General features: G+C 47.2%; 1 protein-coding gene across 2 annotated transcripts in view; it reads left to right on the top strand.

The window, feature by feature from the left end:
- The window catches only part of IGSF3 (immunoglobulin superfamily member 3), a 93,390-nt gene that overhangs the window by 18,789 nt on the left and 57,614 nt on the right, over nucleotides 1–16,987 (top strand). For both annotated transcript variants that reach the window (XM_015639768.3, XM_015639754.3), the window contains exon 2: nucleotides 9,116–9,493. In XM_015639768.3, coding sequence (XP_015495254.1) covers nucleotides 9,116–9,493 — 378 coding nt within the window. The remainder of the gene's footprint in view (nucleotides 1–9,115; nucleotides 9,494–16,987) is intronic.

The raw sequence follows: 16,987 nt of genomic DNA, 5'->3' as shown, positions 1-16,987 counted from the left end.
CTGTACACTCTTTTCTCCTGGGAGAGTATTTAAGCATCTGGGATGTTATGAGGTGAATTACAGCAATAATAGGGACATTCATTCTATTTTTTAATATTGGAAGGGATTGCAGAGCATGCAGGAAAATGAAAAAAAGAAGTGACATTAAAACGTTATTGACTGTGAAACAAAATGAAGTTTCTTATTGTCTGAGAGTGAGTGATAGCACAGGGAATAATGTTTGACAATTCTTTGAGTGACCCTGGACGTTGAACATGTAGGACTTGAAGACTAAAGAAGGATAATAAAAAGAAATACAGGGGCTGGAGGGCAAAATGAACTATGTCAGAGATTTCCTGCCTAGCTTTGATGCTCAGAACAATTTCATTTTACCTCCTCCTCTTGATGGGCTGGGAGCACATACCAGCCAAGGGCTGAGCAGTCCAAAATGCTTCATAGTGTTGGTGCTTCATAGCTTTGGTACTAAAATGGCAATGCTGAACCTTTTAGAGGTCTGGGAGCAGTACTAGAGACACCAGGGTAAATGGTGTGTCCTTACATGTATTTTAAGAGCTACAAGAACAGAAGAAAAAGCACACATAGGAATCTTAGGAGACTTTGTGCAGGTCTGCACTAAATCTTACAGGGAGTACCTGTGGTGACAGCTTCAGAACTCAGGCTGGGAATGTACTGATGAAGCCATCACTGCTTTTCATTGGAAAACATAAAAGTAGGCATTGCCTTGGGCATTCCAGCAGGCCACTGCAAATGCTGCTTTGTATTGTAGTGCTTAACCAGACCTGGAACCAACAGCAGTGGTACAAGTCAGTAGGGCAGGTATTCAGTGGGCTGTGAGGCAGAAGAAACTCCTAAGGATAAGGCACGAGGAGCAGTGCAAGTTAGAAGTACTGCGTGGGCAATCCAACACTTGCTGCCTGCATACTCCCAATATAAGCATAATCTGCCAGGGAGCTTCTGCTGGCGTGTTCTTCCCATAATGATAAGGGGAGCAGTGGTACTGTGTGTGAAGAACACGCTGATCTGGGTGATGGGAAAGGGCTGCAAAGGTCGTGTGCTGACCTTGGAGGAAGAGAAATAGTTGATTAAATGATTCACAGGACAAGCTCTACTTTAGGTAGAGAAAAGAGACGGCGTTCTGTGGGGTTAGTCAAAACTTTGGTGAATACAAGGATTGCAGGCTATAAGGGATTGTTTTTTCTCAGCATCTTTGCAGGAAAATAATGGAACTGCAATAAGCGGGAGGTGTGTTTGCACAAAGATATTTGGGTCCCCAACAGTCATTTACCATTATGGATCTGAACCAGCAGGGCAGCCAGCTCAGCCTGTCCCTCGTGCACCAGCATGTGTTGTTACCTTTTACATCCAGGTACATCTTGTGCCACCAAGTGCTTCAAAGCCCTTGTGAAGTAAGGAGGCTGAGCACCATGAGCTTCAGAGCACAGGGATCTGTGTGCAGAAGAACTGCCCAGCCATCCTCCTCCCTTTGGTTATTATAGGTATTGCTCTTTTTTCTGACCACAGGCATGTCTGGCTGGCTTCTGGATGCTGAGTACTTTGACTTTTCAAAGTAAAGCTATACTAGATTAAAGAGTAGTTTCAGGCTTCTGTGCAGCAAAGTAACTTTAAATATACTTTCTGGTGGGATGATGGAGAATGATAGAACTGTAAGAGCAGGGAGATCTTGTGTCATGCATCCCCTGGGGCAGGTTCATCTCTGCCTTATTGTATCCTCGAAGAAAGCAAGTGTCTGTTAGGGGAAGCTATAGTGTGAGATGCCTCAGTCTCACAGAGCAGTCTCTCTGGTGCCTCACTTTCCTAGCTTCTGGGAAATGGAGCATTTAGCAAGCTCCCATGACCAGCCTGAATCTCGACTTTTAAAGTTCAAGCATATAGTTTCTTGTCTTCGCAGTGTCCGACGTGGAAAACGTTTATTCTTTATCCTTTTCCTATTCTTTATCTTTATTAACATTTTATCCTTTCAGCATTTTTAGGAGTTTAAAGGTTGTGGTAATACAACAGCCTTGATCTGTGGCTCAAGAATATGCTGTTCTAAGGTGGTGTTAAAACTAGCATATTTTAACATGGCTAATTGTAGAACAGGGAAGGAGCAATTAGAGGAATGTGACATCCATATAGGATGTAGTTTGCTTAAAAAAGGTGAGGGGGAAGAAATCACAAGGGCAGATCACATTTCACAGTGTGCATCTGCAGAATACCAATGCCATACTGGGGAAAATAAGGAAGTCTTCTGTCAATATGAGGGCCAGATCTGAGAAGAACCAAAGGATGTAAAATGGCTCTGATCTTGGCGAGGGAGTTGGATGTCTGACTGGATGCATAATTATAGCAGAGGTACAAGACCTCTCTTACAGTCAGAACTTGGGAAGCTAGTCACAGGCCACAACAATCTATGGTGATTAAAAGAAATGTCATCTCTTTCATATTTATTGAAAACATTTTTCTTAAAAGACAGTAAACATCTGCTGTGGAAGTCAGTGGCTGTGAGACGAGGGAAGGCAGTGGTGTTGGAAGAACAAAGAGCTTCATTGGCGGCTCCTGTCTCGTTTGCCCATGCTTTGATATTTCCCCACTGATTCTAATATTTCCATACCAATTATTGTATAAATTGCTCCTGGCTGACCTCGCCACTTAGCCATCCTTAGCTGGCACAGCAGTGGGAAGAATTTGAATGAAGAATGAGTAGCATTATGGGCTGGTTTAGGAAAGATGGTCCACGTGCTGGGAGTGGTGGGATGGTGGCAGGAGTGGAGGAGGATAGGCGATCAGGCATCCTTTTTGTTGCACCGTTTAAACATTAAAGCAGAAGGATGGAGGATAGGGACAGAGTTGTTCTGCAGGTGGCTTCAGCCAGCCTTTCAGTACACTGAGCTCTCCTGGCATGAGAAAAAATATACACCAAGAAATCACTATATTTTCCCAGAATGAGGCTTTACTGTACTGGGGGAATGGTGGGGGTTTACCACATGTTTTGTTCTGATAGCATTGTTTTTTTCCATCTGGCAGCAGGTTGCAGTGTATGGAGATTGTTCCTGCTGTGACTCATTTATGCAAAAATTAAGCTCAAACCTAATTTTTGGTTGTGTGCCTTAACAGGAGACTTCACAGAATAGCAGGTGTGTGTTGCTAAAAGATTGTCTCTGCTTTGGTGTTGCCTGGTGGGGCAGATTCTCCCTCAGAGATTTAATCAGTCTTCAGCCCATAGCAGAAAAAGTTATGGTTGCTTGAGGAAGTGTTCTCAGTGGCTGGACAGTGGTCAGCTTGGAAGACCATTCTTGAAATGAATGACTGTTTTGTGGGTGTCAGCCCTGCTGTGGAGTCCAGAGAAAAAGCAGGGACTAAAGTAATGGGCAGGGTTTGGGAAGAGATGTCTGCATCCTCCGTGGGTGACAGAAGGGACAGAGGAAGGGCCGTCCCCTGGAAAGCCTCCTGTGCAAGTGAGACTGAAAAATGAATCTGAGTTAAGAGGGAATATGAGCTCAGAGGATGCTAAGTATCCCTGAGTAATTCACTGGAAGCACAGGCCTGTGCAGGGCTTTGGGGCAGGGGAGTCAGAGCACTGAGGAGAGGCGATGGCACAGCCTGCAGCTCCCGGGCAGCAGCAGGACAAAGTCTGCTGGCACTTGCCTCACCTTAGACAGCACCATCCCGTGCATTGGAGCTCAGTGCTGGCCAGGTGGTCAGCCTGGGCTCCTGCAGCTCCCCTGCCCCTCAGATCTGCAGGAGGGCAGCAGTGGCCGCAGCCTGTGGTGCACTTGCACCTGCTCTTGTGTTGAGCTTGCCCAGAGTATCTCTCAAGCTCACAACTAGATGCTTTAGCATAACTGCCCTTTAGCACTTGTGTCTGAATTGTCTTCATTACTGGGGACTTTCTGCCAGGTCCTGTGGTCTGTCACAGATGCTAACTTGTCATAGCCAAGTAGGATTTATGCACGCTCCCCTCCCCTTCCCTGTATAGAGCAAAAGCTCCCGTCTCAGTTCTAAGGATGTTTTGAGGGAACCAATTTGGTTGCTCAGAGCAGAAGCAGTCATGCTCTTAGAGAAGCTGAAATGGTACCTTTTCTGGCTTCTGTTATAGTATAACCAAGGTATAGTGTGCAGACCAGATGTGACCCACGTTGCTGAAGAGTCCAGACTGCAATGACATGGGCTGGGAAGGGGCACAAGGACTGTACCAGTGCAGAGTAAATCCTGCACCTTGCTCTGCATCATGCCTCAGAAGGCTGTAGGCAGGTAGCTGGGCAATTGTAACTTGTTTGGGGAGCCTTACAAACCTCATGTGATAGACCTGTTCAGTAGCCCTCTTTCATGTGCTTGTCCCACTCAGATTTTGGCCCACATAAACATTTTGCTTACCCACAGTATCCTTTGGCAAAGGGCGTCCACAGGTTGCCTTGCTTTTGTCAAGGTCTGCTGTGTGCAGCTGCAGAAACTGCCTCGCTACAAATATGGATCTAACCACTTTTGGTTCTTGGCCCTTGATTTTTAAACTAGAAGAGACAGTAAAGGGTCAAATTCTTGACCATCCTTGCTATGCTATATATATTTGTGAAAAAACCTTTACCAGAGCCCCTTCCAGTCACCTTTTCTTTTCCTCCAGACTCCATTATTTCTGAGAAAGAAGCCATTCCCTAGTGTTTATCATCGTTGTTGCTCTTCTCTTGACACTTTCTGAGGAGCGCCTGTAAGTTGAACAAATAGCGACAACAGAACCCAGATGTGTGCTGTGTATTTGTGAGAGGGAGAGGGATCTCCTTGGAAATGTTTTCTGTCTAATATCTGTAGTCAAAGGCACAAAGTAATTTTTAAAGGAAATTTAGGATTAGTATTGTCAGTTATTGACAAATAGTACTTTAGAGATTCTCATTGAAGGAAATCTGCTGTAAAGCTGCAGGGGTAGAAATAGCCCCTCAGACAATGTTGGTGTTCAGCACTGTTAGCCCTGGTGCCTATACAAGATATCTATACCAACCAAAAAGATACCTATATCAAGACTTTTTTAGTTGCTGTCTAGTGATTAGAGACCCAGGATAATACTCATAAGAGCTCAAGTTTCTCCTTCAGATTAAATGACTGCTGGCAGTGATTATTGATATCTAAGATAACTTGGTGCAACTGCTGCAATGCTTTTGGATGTGGTGCAGACATAACCCATATGGTCTGAGATGGGGAGAAATTTGTGCAAGAGGCTCTTCATCATTCTGTCATGAGTTTCTATTTATTCTTTTGATCTGTCAATGCTGTGGCAGAGTTTCTGTGTGCTCAGGCATCCTTTTATTACACCCACCTGTCCCTTGCAATAAGCCTTGAGTCAATGTTCTCAGCTAAAATTTTTCACGCCTGTTCTTCTGAAAGGGACCTGAAAGTCCACCTCCTTCCCAGAGGGTAAATGTTTGGCACTTTCTGAAATGGGGCAACTTCAAAGTACCTCAAATCAGGCACCTGAAACGACCAGTTGCATGTGGAAAACCTGAGCTCCGCGTGTATCTCCGCGGAAAGGTCGGATCTTGCCAAAACCATCTGAGGTTGCTGTGAGAGTACAGATTTTGCAAAGACACAGTGTACTCAGAAGCTGAGCTGCAGCACTGCTGGGGAGATGGCTGGCTGGCAGGGATGCTTGACACTCCTTTCTTGCTCCTTTTTTCCTTGGAGAGGCATTGACATCCTGGCTGTGACAAGGGAGACTTGAATGACTGTATGCCTCTGACATGGCATTTTTCTCTTGCCTTTCCTGTGCTTTTCAGAGCTGTTTCCCATGATATTTGCAGTGGCCCTGCTGGGTGAGCTGGCATAGGGCAGGTGCAGGGACTGGGCATCTGAGGTTCCTGAGTCCTGCACTGTCCCTTGCTGCTTCAGTCTAATCCCCTGGCTGTCCCCTCTTGCCACTGCTCTTATCCCCTGTGCACCTCCAAGGCTTGGGAGATGGGTAAGCTGAGAGCTGCCTGCCTGTTGTTTGGCTTGCTCCTAGCTCAAAAGGCTGGCAACAATAGCCCTGATGTGTAGGGGATAAGGATCAGGGAATGGCTTCCACCTTATTGCATGGGATTTGCTGTCTTTTGGAAAAAAACAGATGCACAAACCTATAATTTCTTATTAATTTTAAAGTAGCACTTGGCTTGCTATCTCCTCCCTATCAGCCCTTGTGTTGTCAGTAAATTATATTGGATTTGCAATTAAAAGCCAGCTGTGCCAGTGCACTGCCAGCCAAATGCCACCATCAGTGTCTCCTGGGTGTCCTAGGGAAGGTGTGGAGCACACAGCTCCTCCTGCAGTGAGCTCCTCTCTCACTTCAAGAGGGAATGATAAGGGTTTAAATGGGATCTCAGGCACGTTATTTTTGTTAATCAGAGCACTTGCTCACTAAGAAGTGCAGTTCTCTTCTTAATACTGTGTGTCGTAGGTATAGCAATTCCCAGGGCTTGCAAAATGCCAAACATCATGCAAAAGGTAACTGAGCACAACATGTACTGCTGGATGTCTGCCTCAGGCTGATTGTTTTTCTTCTTTCCTTTCTTGATTAAAACAGTTTTGGAGAAGTATTTCTGCTTCTGCTGTTTGGGATTCTTCTAAAGTGTTGAAAAGCATTTGTGCCCACCTGTGTTGGAGCAGGAGTTTGCAGCCAGGCACAGGGAGCAGCACTGCAGATGTGCTGCTCCCTGCTCCTCTGGAGATCCAGCCTGTTCATCCAACTTCTGAGCCTTCATGTCTCACCTCTGGGACAGCAGCCTGCTGCAAGTTGTACCAAAAGCCTGACTGTTTTGTCTTCTATCCACGCTGGAGCTGGGCAGGACTTTTTTCTGCACTGTCTTCTGCTGTCCCTCAGATTCCTAGGCTCCTGGAGCCAGAAAAGGAAGCAAGGAGCTCTTTGGCTCTTAACTCTCTCACTTTTGGCTGCTTTAGGAAGGTGCAGCAATCCAGTGCAAAGAGAAATAGAAGAGGAGGAATGTAGGAAGTGGGTCTCTTCAGAACCTGGAGGAGCACTGCAGGCAGAGTTACAGTGAAGGTCCTAAAAAACACTGGCAAGGGAAGAAGGAAACCCATGTTAGTACTGGCCATGAGGGTGGTGAGATTTGACATCTACCAAAAATCTGTGCTGTGGATCCCCAGGGTTACAGTCTTCCAGTGAACTTTGGAAAGTCAGATACACATTTCTGACAAAATGATATTTTTTAACTAGATAGCTGGAAAACGCCACTGCAAAAAATCCAGCACCGTGTTAAAAGCCTGATTAACCAAGTTGTGCACTTACCTGAGAAATACCTGATTGAGTGTTGTGTGTGGACCTTTTAATTCCTACCACTGCACGTTTGCCTTGTGGTGCAGTTTTAATTGTCATTGCTTGTGGGATATGTTTATGCTGTAGCAGGGCTACATGTGCATACAGAAATTGGATTATCAGTGGTCTTTAGGTGTGTAATAAAGATCTTGTCCTTCCTGCTGCTTTGAAAACAGTTCACTTCAAAGGCCGTAGTATTTGCTTTGTCCCTTGGCCTTTGTGGGGTGAGAGAAGAGGCTGCCTGCACCTTAGATGTGTTAGCTTTCTAACATCCCCAGGATGAAGAGATTGGTACAGCAAACAGTGGGGGAGTGTTTGCCTCTGTTGTTCCTCTCCCTGTTTGTTTCAAATGTGCTAGCTTTCCCCGTCCTCCCCTTAAATCACATTATTTCATAAAGAGTAAAAAGAAACATAATTTGGAGCAGCAGCAAGCTGAGCCCAAGTTAATAGTTGGAATTGCACTCCATCTGTTCAGCTGCATGCCCTGATGGATGTGCTGAACCCATTTTTCACAATTTGTTTTAAGCTGCTAAGAACCATCTCTCCTGGCTCCGGTCCAGGCTGGCTGTGGAGAGAAACTTCGTTTCTGGACATCGATGTTTAGAGGGCGGGATTGAAGCAATAAAGCCCAGATTCAAGGCTACCTCTTCACCTGCAAGATGCCAGTTTTTGAAAGCTTAAATTCTTTTCTGGACTTGAGCATTGTTATTGAAAATTAGAGAGCAGGGGGGGAACCCCCAACATACACACGCACAGAGAGGATAAAATTTGCAAACGTGATTATGCAGGACCTGCTTTAAATCGGCTTATTGCTGTTTTATGATGGCAAGCAAGCAGTCACAGAAGCCAGGGTGATTGGCCTTGCCATGTGTGCATGCTGCTGGTAACTCAATAACCGATGAACACCCACCGTGGTCTCCAGACCTGGAGCCTTTGATGTAGCAACAAACAAGATAGATTGCTGTAATTTATCTGGCCCCTGGAGGGCTGTGCTGGTAATGTGCCATGAGCCCAAGGGCCAGCCATCCATAATCTGTGTAAAAATACAGCGGATCGCAGTCCCCGTGCTGCGGGGCTGTCTTTGTTTTGTGCTGCACACTTGTGCGCGTGTACAGCCCTGACTCCAGCAGCCAGGGGCATCGAGCTTTAGTGTAGTGTGCCTGCTCCCTCTGTGAACTTTAATTGGTTTTCTTATGTACCAAATGCACACCTTTCATATAGACTTGGGAGGGCAGTGCTGGGAACCTGATATTTCTCTGTGTGCCTTTACAAGCATAAGAGTGCATGGAGAAGGTGTGCTGGGTGTGGGGAAAAAGAATGGGATTTGGTACAGGCTGAAGAGGCTGAAGCCTCTTGCTGATGGAGGACAAGTGTCTGGGGCACTGGAGTTGGGTGGCCCAGGAACCAGAGGAGAGGGAGTGCAGCCCCCTGGCTTGCTCTCCCCATGGGGTGATAAGAGTTGGAAAGTAAAAGTACTGGAAACAAAGACCTGTCACATTGAGTTTCTGATTTATTACAACGTGGTGCGTTGCCCTTTCACGCCTGGGTTCTTATCGCTTCCAAACAAGGGGTTTATATTACCTTAATATACTTACCTTACTGCTTCTTTCGTGGGGTGTTTTTTAAAATGCTCCCATTGAGTCAGCAGGAATTCTGCGATGTGACTCTGGGGTGCTGTGCCAGAGCCTGATGTGCCGGCTGTAAAATGGGGTGTGAGGATTTGCTTTGTCCAGCATGGACATGGAAGGGCGAGGATATATCTGGGAGTAGGTGTGGGGATTGCCTGCTGGTCAGTAATGCTGGGCTCCTCCTCTCCCACAGGCATGGCACTGGCCCAGCGGCAAGTGACGGTGCAGGAGGGACCCCTCTACCGCACGGAGGGGTCCCACGTCACCCTGTGGTGCAAGGTGAGCGGCTACCAGGGCCCGGCGGAGCAGAACTTCCAGTGGTCCATCTACCTGCCCTCGGCCCCCGAGCGGGAGGTGCAGATCGTCAGCACCGTGGACCCCTCCTTCCCCTACGCCATCTACACCCAGCGTGTGCGCAGCCGGGGCATCTTCGTGGAGCGGCTGCAGGGGGACGCCGTCCTGCTGCACATCACCGAGCTGCAGGACCGCGACGCCGGCCAGTACGAGTGCCACACGCCCAACACCGACGAGAGGTACTTCGGCAGCTACAGCGCCAAGATGAACCTCGTGGGTAAGCTGTCCTGCTCGCAGCGTGGCTGGGCCAGTGGGGTGCCAAACCCTTCAGCCCCCCTGTGCGGTGTGGTACGCAGAGGCTGGCAGATGAAAACCCTGTGAGGGAGAACCGGAGGGGAGGGCAGGTGGCACGGTGGTATGAATTGCAGGGAATCACGGTGTAGAGGCACAGGAAAGGAAATAGAAAGCTTTCTTCGCTAATGAAGCCCTTACAAAAATGAGGCACCAGGCAGCACGGCTGGGCAGAGGAATGTTTGAAGCCGTGGCTGAAAGTGAGACAGCTGTGGAACTGATTTACGCAGAGGGAAAGGAGCTGGGAGTCTGTATCAGATGGCACAAGTCACAGACGAGAGAGCTGTTTGCCAAAGGTGGTGAAATAACTGAGCAGGGAAGAGAGGAGTAGTAATGAGCAGCACATAAAAGGGAACAGGAGAGATGGTCATCTTCAGACTCTAACAGCAGTGCTGAATACATCCTGAAACCACTGAGCAGGTTGAGCTGTCTATAGATGAGTTTGGAGAAGCTGGTCTGGGATTTTTGGGTTTTTTTTGGTTTTTTTTTTGGTTTGCATTAGAAAAATTTAAAACAGGTACTTTCAAATCTGTAGTATTTCCACAGCACCTCTTTGACTAGAAGATCTGACCTTTTCAAGCTTCAGCTTGCTTTCTGTATCTCAAAACAGTATATGAAGAGTCTAACTCAGCTAACAGCAGTCAAGTAGCTACCATCCAAGTCTTTGGTTGTAAGACCCCTAAAAGAGCTCCTTCGCAGCACAGACACCCCTCTAGCAAATCCAAGCCCACTGGCAGCAAGCAGGCTTGCTTTCCTTGGGAAGTGTCTGTGAGTCTGCAGCTTGGACACCACTTTGACATTACCCAGCCCATGGAGGTGTTGCTGGTTCAGGCTGTGTTGACACAAGAAATCCAGTGTGAACGGAGCCAGGATATGATTTCAATCACAATAGCCTTCCTTTGGGTTGAGCTTCTTGCCTCCAGCTTGTTTGGCCTTGGCCTCTTTCCTTCAGAGGTGCCAGCCCAGCAACTCTCCCAGGTGAAGCTCCACAGCACGGGTGTAGGTGCTTATTTAGGTGCCTTTTTTGCCATCTGATGTCCATGAGTCGTTGTGGGGGGGTAGCTGCCTGCACAGTGTTCTCTTTTTTTATTTGTAGTTCTGTAATTTGCTTTAGGTGTCTGGATTTGCAGTTCCCACTGCAGTTCAAACAAGACTGAGTCAGTGCTGCTGCTGCTGTGGAGTCACCTTGGGGAGTGAAACCCATTGAAACCAACACCCGCTGAAAAAACGTGCCTGGGGGCAGGGTGGGGTTGGATGGGTGCTGGGTTGCTCTGCCAGGGAGCTGGGGTTGAGTACAGCCAGCATATCCAGTGGCTGGGTGGTGGGAAGCTCCTCTACTGCTCTCCAAGAGTCTGTTTTTGCTCTGTCCTTCCCTTTCCACAGCTACAAACCAGTAAGATTTGGGAGTCTGTAGACACCCATGAGCAGTGCTCAAAGGACATTGGCTTCGGGGCTTACATGTGTCAGAGATACTCAAGAAAATTGATCTAAAGTAACTTTTAGTGGATTAGTTAAATCACATTATGCCCCTTCATGGATGCTTGTGCTCAGGATTTTGGGCCCTAATTTGGTTTAGCTTAATTCATTTCTGAAAATTCACTTTGGAAATGACTTAGGGTCACTTGCATTTTGAACATGTGCATCTGTGTAGCTTTCCTTCTGTGGGTTAGCCAAACTCTGACAGAAGCTGAATTTTTCAGAGTGCTCCCACCAATGACCTGTAGACAGCAGGCCCTTACAGAGAGCCTTCTTTCTGCCTCCCATTTGTGGGAGATGGTGCTGACTTCAACTTTGTTGGACCCTGAACTCCTTCTGAGGAAATGGGCTCCTCTCTGCAGAGCTGGGCAGATCGCATGTCCTTCTAGTTTTCCTGTTATTTTAGCTCTCACCCATAAGTTGGAGGTTTTCAGGCTGGTTTTGTTTCTGCAGACAATGTGCAAAGGGAGGCACAGAAAAGAGTTACTGTTCTCATTTTCTTAGATAAAGAGCAAAACTTTTTTATTTTTTCATTCATCCAGTGATGAATTTTTAATTGACTCATTAGATTGAGTGGCTCTTTCCTGGCAGCAGCAAAGCCTGAAGGGAGACAGGTTTGTTAGCATCTCTATTCTCTCCACTTACGTGTGAAGTGCATGGGTTTGAAGCGGTGTTGATTTTAGGCTTGCTGCTCTGGGACCTTGGAATTGTTGTGTCCCATGGTTTGAGGAAAGAGCTGAAGGAGGAGTTTCTCCCCTTTTTTTTCCACCTTCATGACACAGCCCTGTGACTGGGTGGGACACGTGGGGCTGCTGTGCACAGGGGCATTTCAGCTTGCAGCAGAGCAGCTGGGATGTGTTCTGCTCCTGCCATCTGAGCACTGTTAAAGGCTGTGTCTCCAGGGCTCTGAGGCTGCTAAAAAATAATCTTGTCAGCTTCAGAGACATATCAGTCTGGCTTGAAAGTACACTTCTCCCCACCTCTTGAACAGCATGCCCGGTTGGTTGTCCCTCTCCCATTATTAGTGTCACCGCTCCAGATTCCTTTTCCTTCACTGAGACTTTAAGTATGGTCTAGTACTGCTTTGAGGACCTGATGTCTGTGATGGCCTGGAGCAAGAAGTGCTCCCCAGGCACTCTATGGGACTCTTATCTGAATTTAAGCACAAAACACGAGTGCTGATCTCACTGAAGCTAGGAATGAGGCCAGTCAGGTGGTTCAAAGGCCTTCTGCCATGTGAGCCTGTGTATCAAGGCTTAATCTTCTTCACCAGTCTTCAATTTCCTTCAAATGGTTCAAAAACAAGCCTTTCTGTATCTTAATGCTCTTCTTCTGATCCCCCTCTGGGCTGCATCTTTGGGACAGGGGAGTTGTGCCTGGGCTGCGAGGTGTGTTAGGAGAAGAATTTAGGACATCTCAGACTGAATTTCAGGTGCTGAGGGAGGTGGGGTAAAAAGAAAAGAGGGGGTGCAGCTCTTCAGGATGTTGTGGAACCATGGCCTTGTGATTGATTTATGAGAAAGGATTAGCCCACGTACAAAGTCTGCAACTCTGTTGTTTGCCTTCAGATTTCAGCTCGCTGAGGCTGACACAAAATTGCTGAGGTTACTTCATGCTCTTTTACTTAGGGTGGCAGGAAAATATTTTGGAAGATCTCATGAGTTGTCTGCCACCCATTTAACACCACACTCACTGCCTGAGGTAGATGTCCAGGCAGTATCGGCCATCAGAAGACAGAAAAGGACAAATCTGGAGAGCAGTCAGTCTTTGTTTAAATTAAGTGCATCGTTCTCTATGTTGACTAAAGAGAGATCCTACATCTTAGACTTGAGCTAAGCCCTAGTGGCTGAAGACTTGGCTGCTTTTGGAGTCTTGCCCTATCAGGCTTCTAAGCAGCTGGGTGGGAATTTTGACTTTGTGGTTGAATTGGGAATATGCTTGAGCATACTGAAGAGGGGAGTTAGAAAATTTAAATTGGACTCATTAAATTGTGGACCTGGGGACAATGCACACATTTGTATTGGGGTCCTGCTTGTTGCTGTCTGTCATAAGTATGTGGGCTGTCCCTTCACTTTTTAAGGAGTTAAGGATAGCATAGAGTTTGCAGGTGAAGGAAAGCAGCATCCCAGAAGCACAGCATCATTACCACTGGCAAGACAGCAGTGTTTTCCACGTTGTCATAGGAATTATCCCTTTTCTTAACTCTTGAAAGATGGGCAGAAGAGGAGGTTTCTGCACAGCAATTTAGTTGGTGAAGCTACAGGAGTGCTTTGCAAACTGAAGTGCTGGTTTGTGCTTCTCCTGTTGATGGGTAAACTTGTGTTTTGCTGCAGGGGAGAACTGAGCACGTGGCAGTTCCTTCAAAGAGCGTGAGTCATTGCAAATTTGTACTCCACTATATCTCTGCGATGAATTGTTTGTGTGCCTGTACCCTTACTTAGATAACAGTGAAGAGGCCCAGGTCTAACCTCTTCAGAAGTTTCAGACTTTTATCTCTGTGTTTTTTCATCTGTGCTCCCAAAAACGTTGAGATCTTTTTCAGAGTAAGTGATTTGAGGGAAGAAATCAAGCTTTGAGGTTTTTCTTAAACAGGTAGTGATAGAGCAGGAGGAAAGGTTTCAAAGCACTTGAGGAGCTGGCAGCTCTTTTAGTCTTTATTTTGGGGGAAGCAGCTGTACAGCATCAATCCTAAACAAGTTAAAGCAAAGAAATGAAAGGGGTTTGGGTGAGAGGAGACCGCAGTCCCCACGGTACCACAGACTGGGAGGAAGCAATGTCAGTGCAGACTTGAGAAACAAGGAATGCTCAAACACAGCTGCCTTTGCAGCAGGCAGGAGCTGCTGTGGAGCTGGTGGTAGTGCCTGCAGGGATGGTCACCAGGACCTTTCTCCAGCCAGGCTTAGGTCACAGAGGGCAGAGGTCTTGTGCTAGCTAGGTGCTGTTCAGTGGCTGCCCTGTCAGCCTGCTCACACTTCTGCTCTCTGCTGTTTCTCACTGGTCTCATCCTGCCTGGGCAGGTTGGTGCCTTGGCCTCTGCCCTGTTCTCCTGTGTCCTGCCTTACCTGTGATGGCTCCCAGGGGTTCTGTGTGCTTTTTTTGGCTGGTGGCCCCATTGTGGTGAGGTTTCTACACCATGCCAAGCTTGGGAGTGGTGGTGGTACAAGGGCATTGATGGGGTGAAGAGCCATCTGCCTCTCTGCCTGAGGTCAGGGCTGGCTCTGCATGGTGGGGTCTTGTCTCCTGATGCTGAGCTGCCCAAGGCACTTGCAGCTGCCTGCAGACCAGGGCTCAGTCCATGGGCACTGAGACCATGCCTTTAGGAGTTTGTCTTCAGGATCCTCTGTGCCCTGCAGCTGTGGCATGTAACTCTGTGGCTGCTTGCAAGCCCATGGCTGGGACAGGGAGGACATGTGTAGGGTGTGTCTGAGAGGCTTTGGTGGCACGGGAGGTGGAAGAAGGATTTATGTAGGCCAAACACTTAGCACTGGAAAGAAAGGAGCTCAGTGTGTCTTAGACAAGCTTTCAAGAGAAGAAATCAGGTCTCTTCTGTTGAACTTGCCACCAAAAACCTCCGGGATCCCTCTGCTGAGAGCGAAAGAGCATGTAGCAGGCAAGAAAAAGAAAAAAAAAGAACTTTTATTATCCCATACCAGCTGCTGCTGCTTGTTGCCAGCAGCTTCCCTTCTTTTTCGTCAAGTGCTGCCATACGTGATCTGTCTGCGCACAGAGCAGAGGGAGAGAGTCACGTCACAGTTTGGATTTGGGAGAGCACAGTCTGCTCCTGGCAGCCTGGATGAGAGCAGACACTTCTCTCCGTGTGGGGCACGTGGACCTCAGTGGCTGCTAGATTTTTCCAGCTGTCAGCAGGGCTGAAGGTGGCTTTGCTTGAGGCAGGTGTCGAAGAGAGAGATGGCAATCCCAGAGACAAGGATCTACTAGTTTTGATAGAAGTCTTTGGGGGCTCTTCTTTCTGTGCTGCATTTTTCTTCTTTGTCCTCACCTGAGAGACAGGGAAAAGTGTTTGTCACTGTGAGTGAGCAGCTTGTGTCCTGGGGAGGCCAGGCTTTTTGCAGATGAGCAACAACAGGGCAAAAATCGAAATGAGCAGTTCAGCCTGTCCTGAAAGGTTGCAAAGGCTTCATCTCTGGAGGCATTCAAGACCTGACAGGATCAAGCTCTGAGTGGCCTTGTCTGACCTTATAGCTGACCCTGCTTGACCCTGTAGCTGCACTACAGAGCCCCAAGGTCCCTTCCACCCTGAATTGTCCTGTTATGAGCTGCTTGGCTGCATTGCAGAAAGGAACCACTGTTAGGCAGCATTTTGGAGGGTTGGTGCTAAATAAAGGAGTTTGGAGGGTCAGAGCTAAAATAATGGCATAAGAATGATGATCTCAACCAGGTGAGAACGGTAAGGACCTATTTTACATCCACAAATTCTATTTCTTTTCTGGTACTTTTTTTATATTTCATATTGTTCTTATTTCTCTAGTGAGGTTGCAGGAGTTTGTCTCTATTGCTCTGCTCTGGTGTATGAAGATGGAACTTGGAAATCCTAACCACAGATGTCCTAATCTCTCTTAGTCTGTCTCGGTGGTTTGGCTACCTCCATGAAACATGTGTGTGCCTTATCTGTTCAAGCTGTGTGAGCTAATCAAAGTGAGCTGCAGGATTGGTGTTGTGCTGTGTGAGTTACATTCATCTTTGCCTGTTTGGGCTGTGCTTGTTGCAGTAATTAGGTCCCCAGAGGAGTAAAATGTCCTTCACTTTCAAATTACCCTTTAGCTGACATTAAAAAGGGATTTAAAAAAAAAAATAAAATGCCTTTTTATAGGTGGTCCTTTGCAATGAGACACAGGGCATTTTGTTGTTACTGTCCTCCTTTGCATGCCTAATTCCCTCTGTAGTAACCTTCACCAAAAAAATTGACTTGTGCTCCTCTGCTTTTCCTTTCTGTTCCTGCTGTGGATGGAAAGGAAGTGTTTGTCAGTTAATGGGGGAGGAGTGGGGAGGAATAAACATATTTACCTCTGGCAGTTCCTGGGGCCTGGGGAATTGCACCTGGTTTGTGATGCTACAGGCATTCGGCCTTATTAGGCTGCCAACTTGCTGCATGTCCTGGATATGGTGCAATCCATCTCCCTCACCATTTTCCAGCTGGTAAAATTAGGGATAATAGCACACAAGCCTTTCACAAAGTCTAAGCTAAATAATTGTGATGGGCTTTGAGCTCTTTGGATAGCGGGAGTTAAAAACAAAGGCTTATATTTCAGCTCTGCCTGGTAATAATGCTGAATAGGATTCATGTCCTGTCCTGCTTAGTCATTTCTGCTGTCTTGAAAGTGTAGCTGCCTGATCTCACCCAGTTTTCCCCTGGCAGAAGCTGTGAGGCTGAGAGGCACTGCCAGACTGGAGGGCCGGTGATCCGCAGTGCCGTGGGCAGGTACGTGGGAGCCCGGCACAGGCAACCCTGTGCTTTAGTCATGTACAATCTGGCAGTGAATTGCCAGGGCTGGTTATTCCTTGTGCTTCCTAAACCACTCTTTTGTAGGTACCAGTCAGGTTAGAGCTGATGGCTTAAGACACAAATCTCTGCGTGTCCGCGCATAGTGGGACAGAGCTCACTCGTTTTGTGTGTCTTTATCTCATCCCACTGTTACTGTACTTTCCTGCTAAACACTTCCAATTATTCCTGTTTTGTTGCAGTGTGCCATCCCCTATTCTTTCCTGTTGGAATTGCTTCCCTGATTTTTACTTTCTTATTGTTGTACTACATTGCATCGCTTCTGTGCCTCTGAATGTGCGGGAGAAATGGAACAAATTGTGGGCAGACTGTGCCTAAAAAATGGGTAATACATTGTATCCACTCTTTTGTTTCTTTCTTCAGTTTTTTCTTCCCCTCCCTCGCCTTTCTGCCCTGTCCCTCAAAACCACAAGCATCTTGGTG

The sequence above is a fragment of the Parus major genome, chromosome 1 (genome assembly GCF_001522545.3).
Source record: "Parus major isolate Abel chromosome 1, Parus_major1.1, whole genome shotgun sequence".
NCBI lineage: Eukaryota > Metazoa > Chordata > Aves > Passeriformes > Paridae > Parus > Parus major.
The sequence above is the reverse complement of the archived record's forward strand: the minus strand, read 5'-3'. Positions and strand labels throughout refer to the sequence as shown.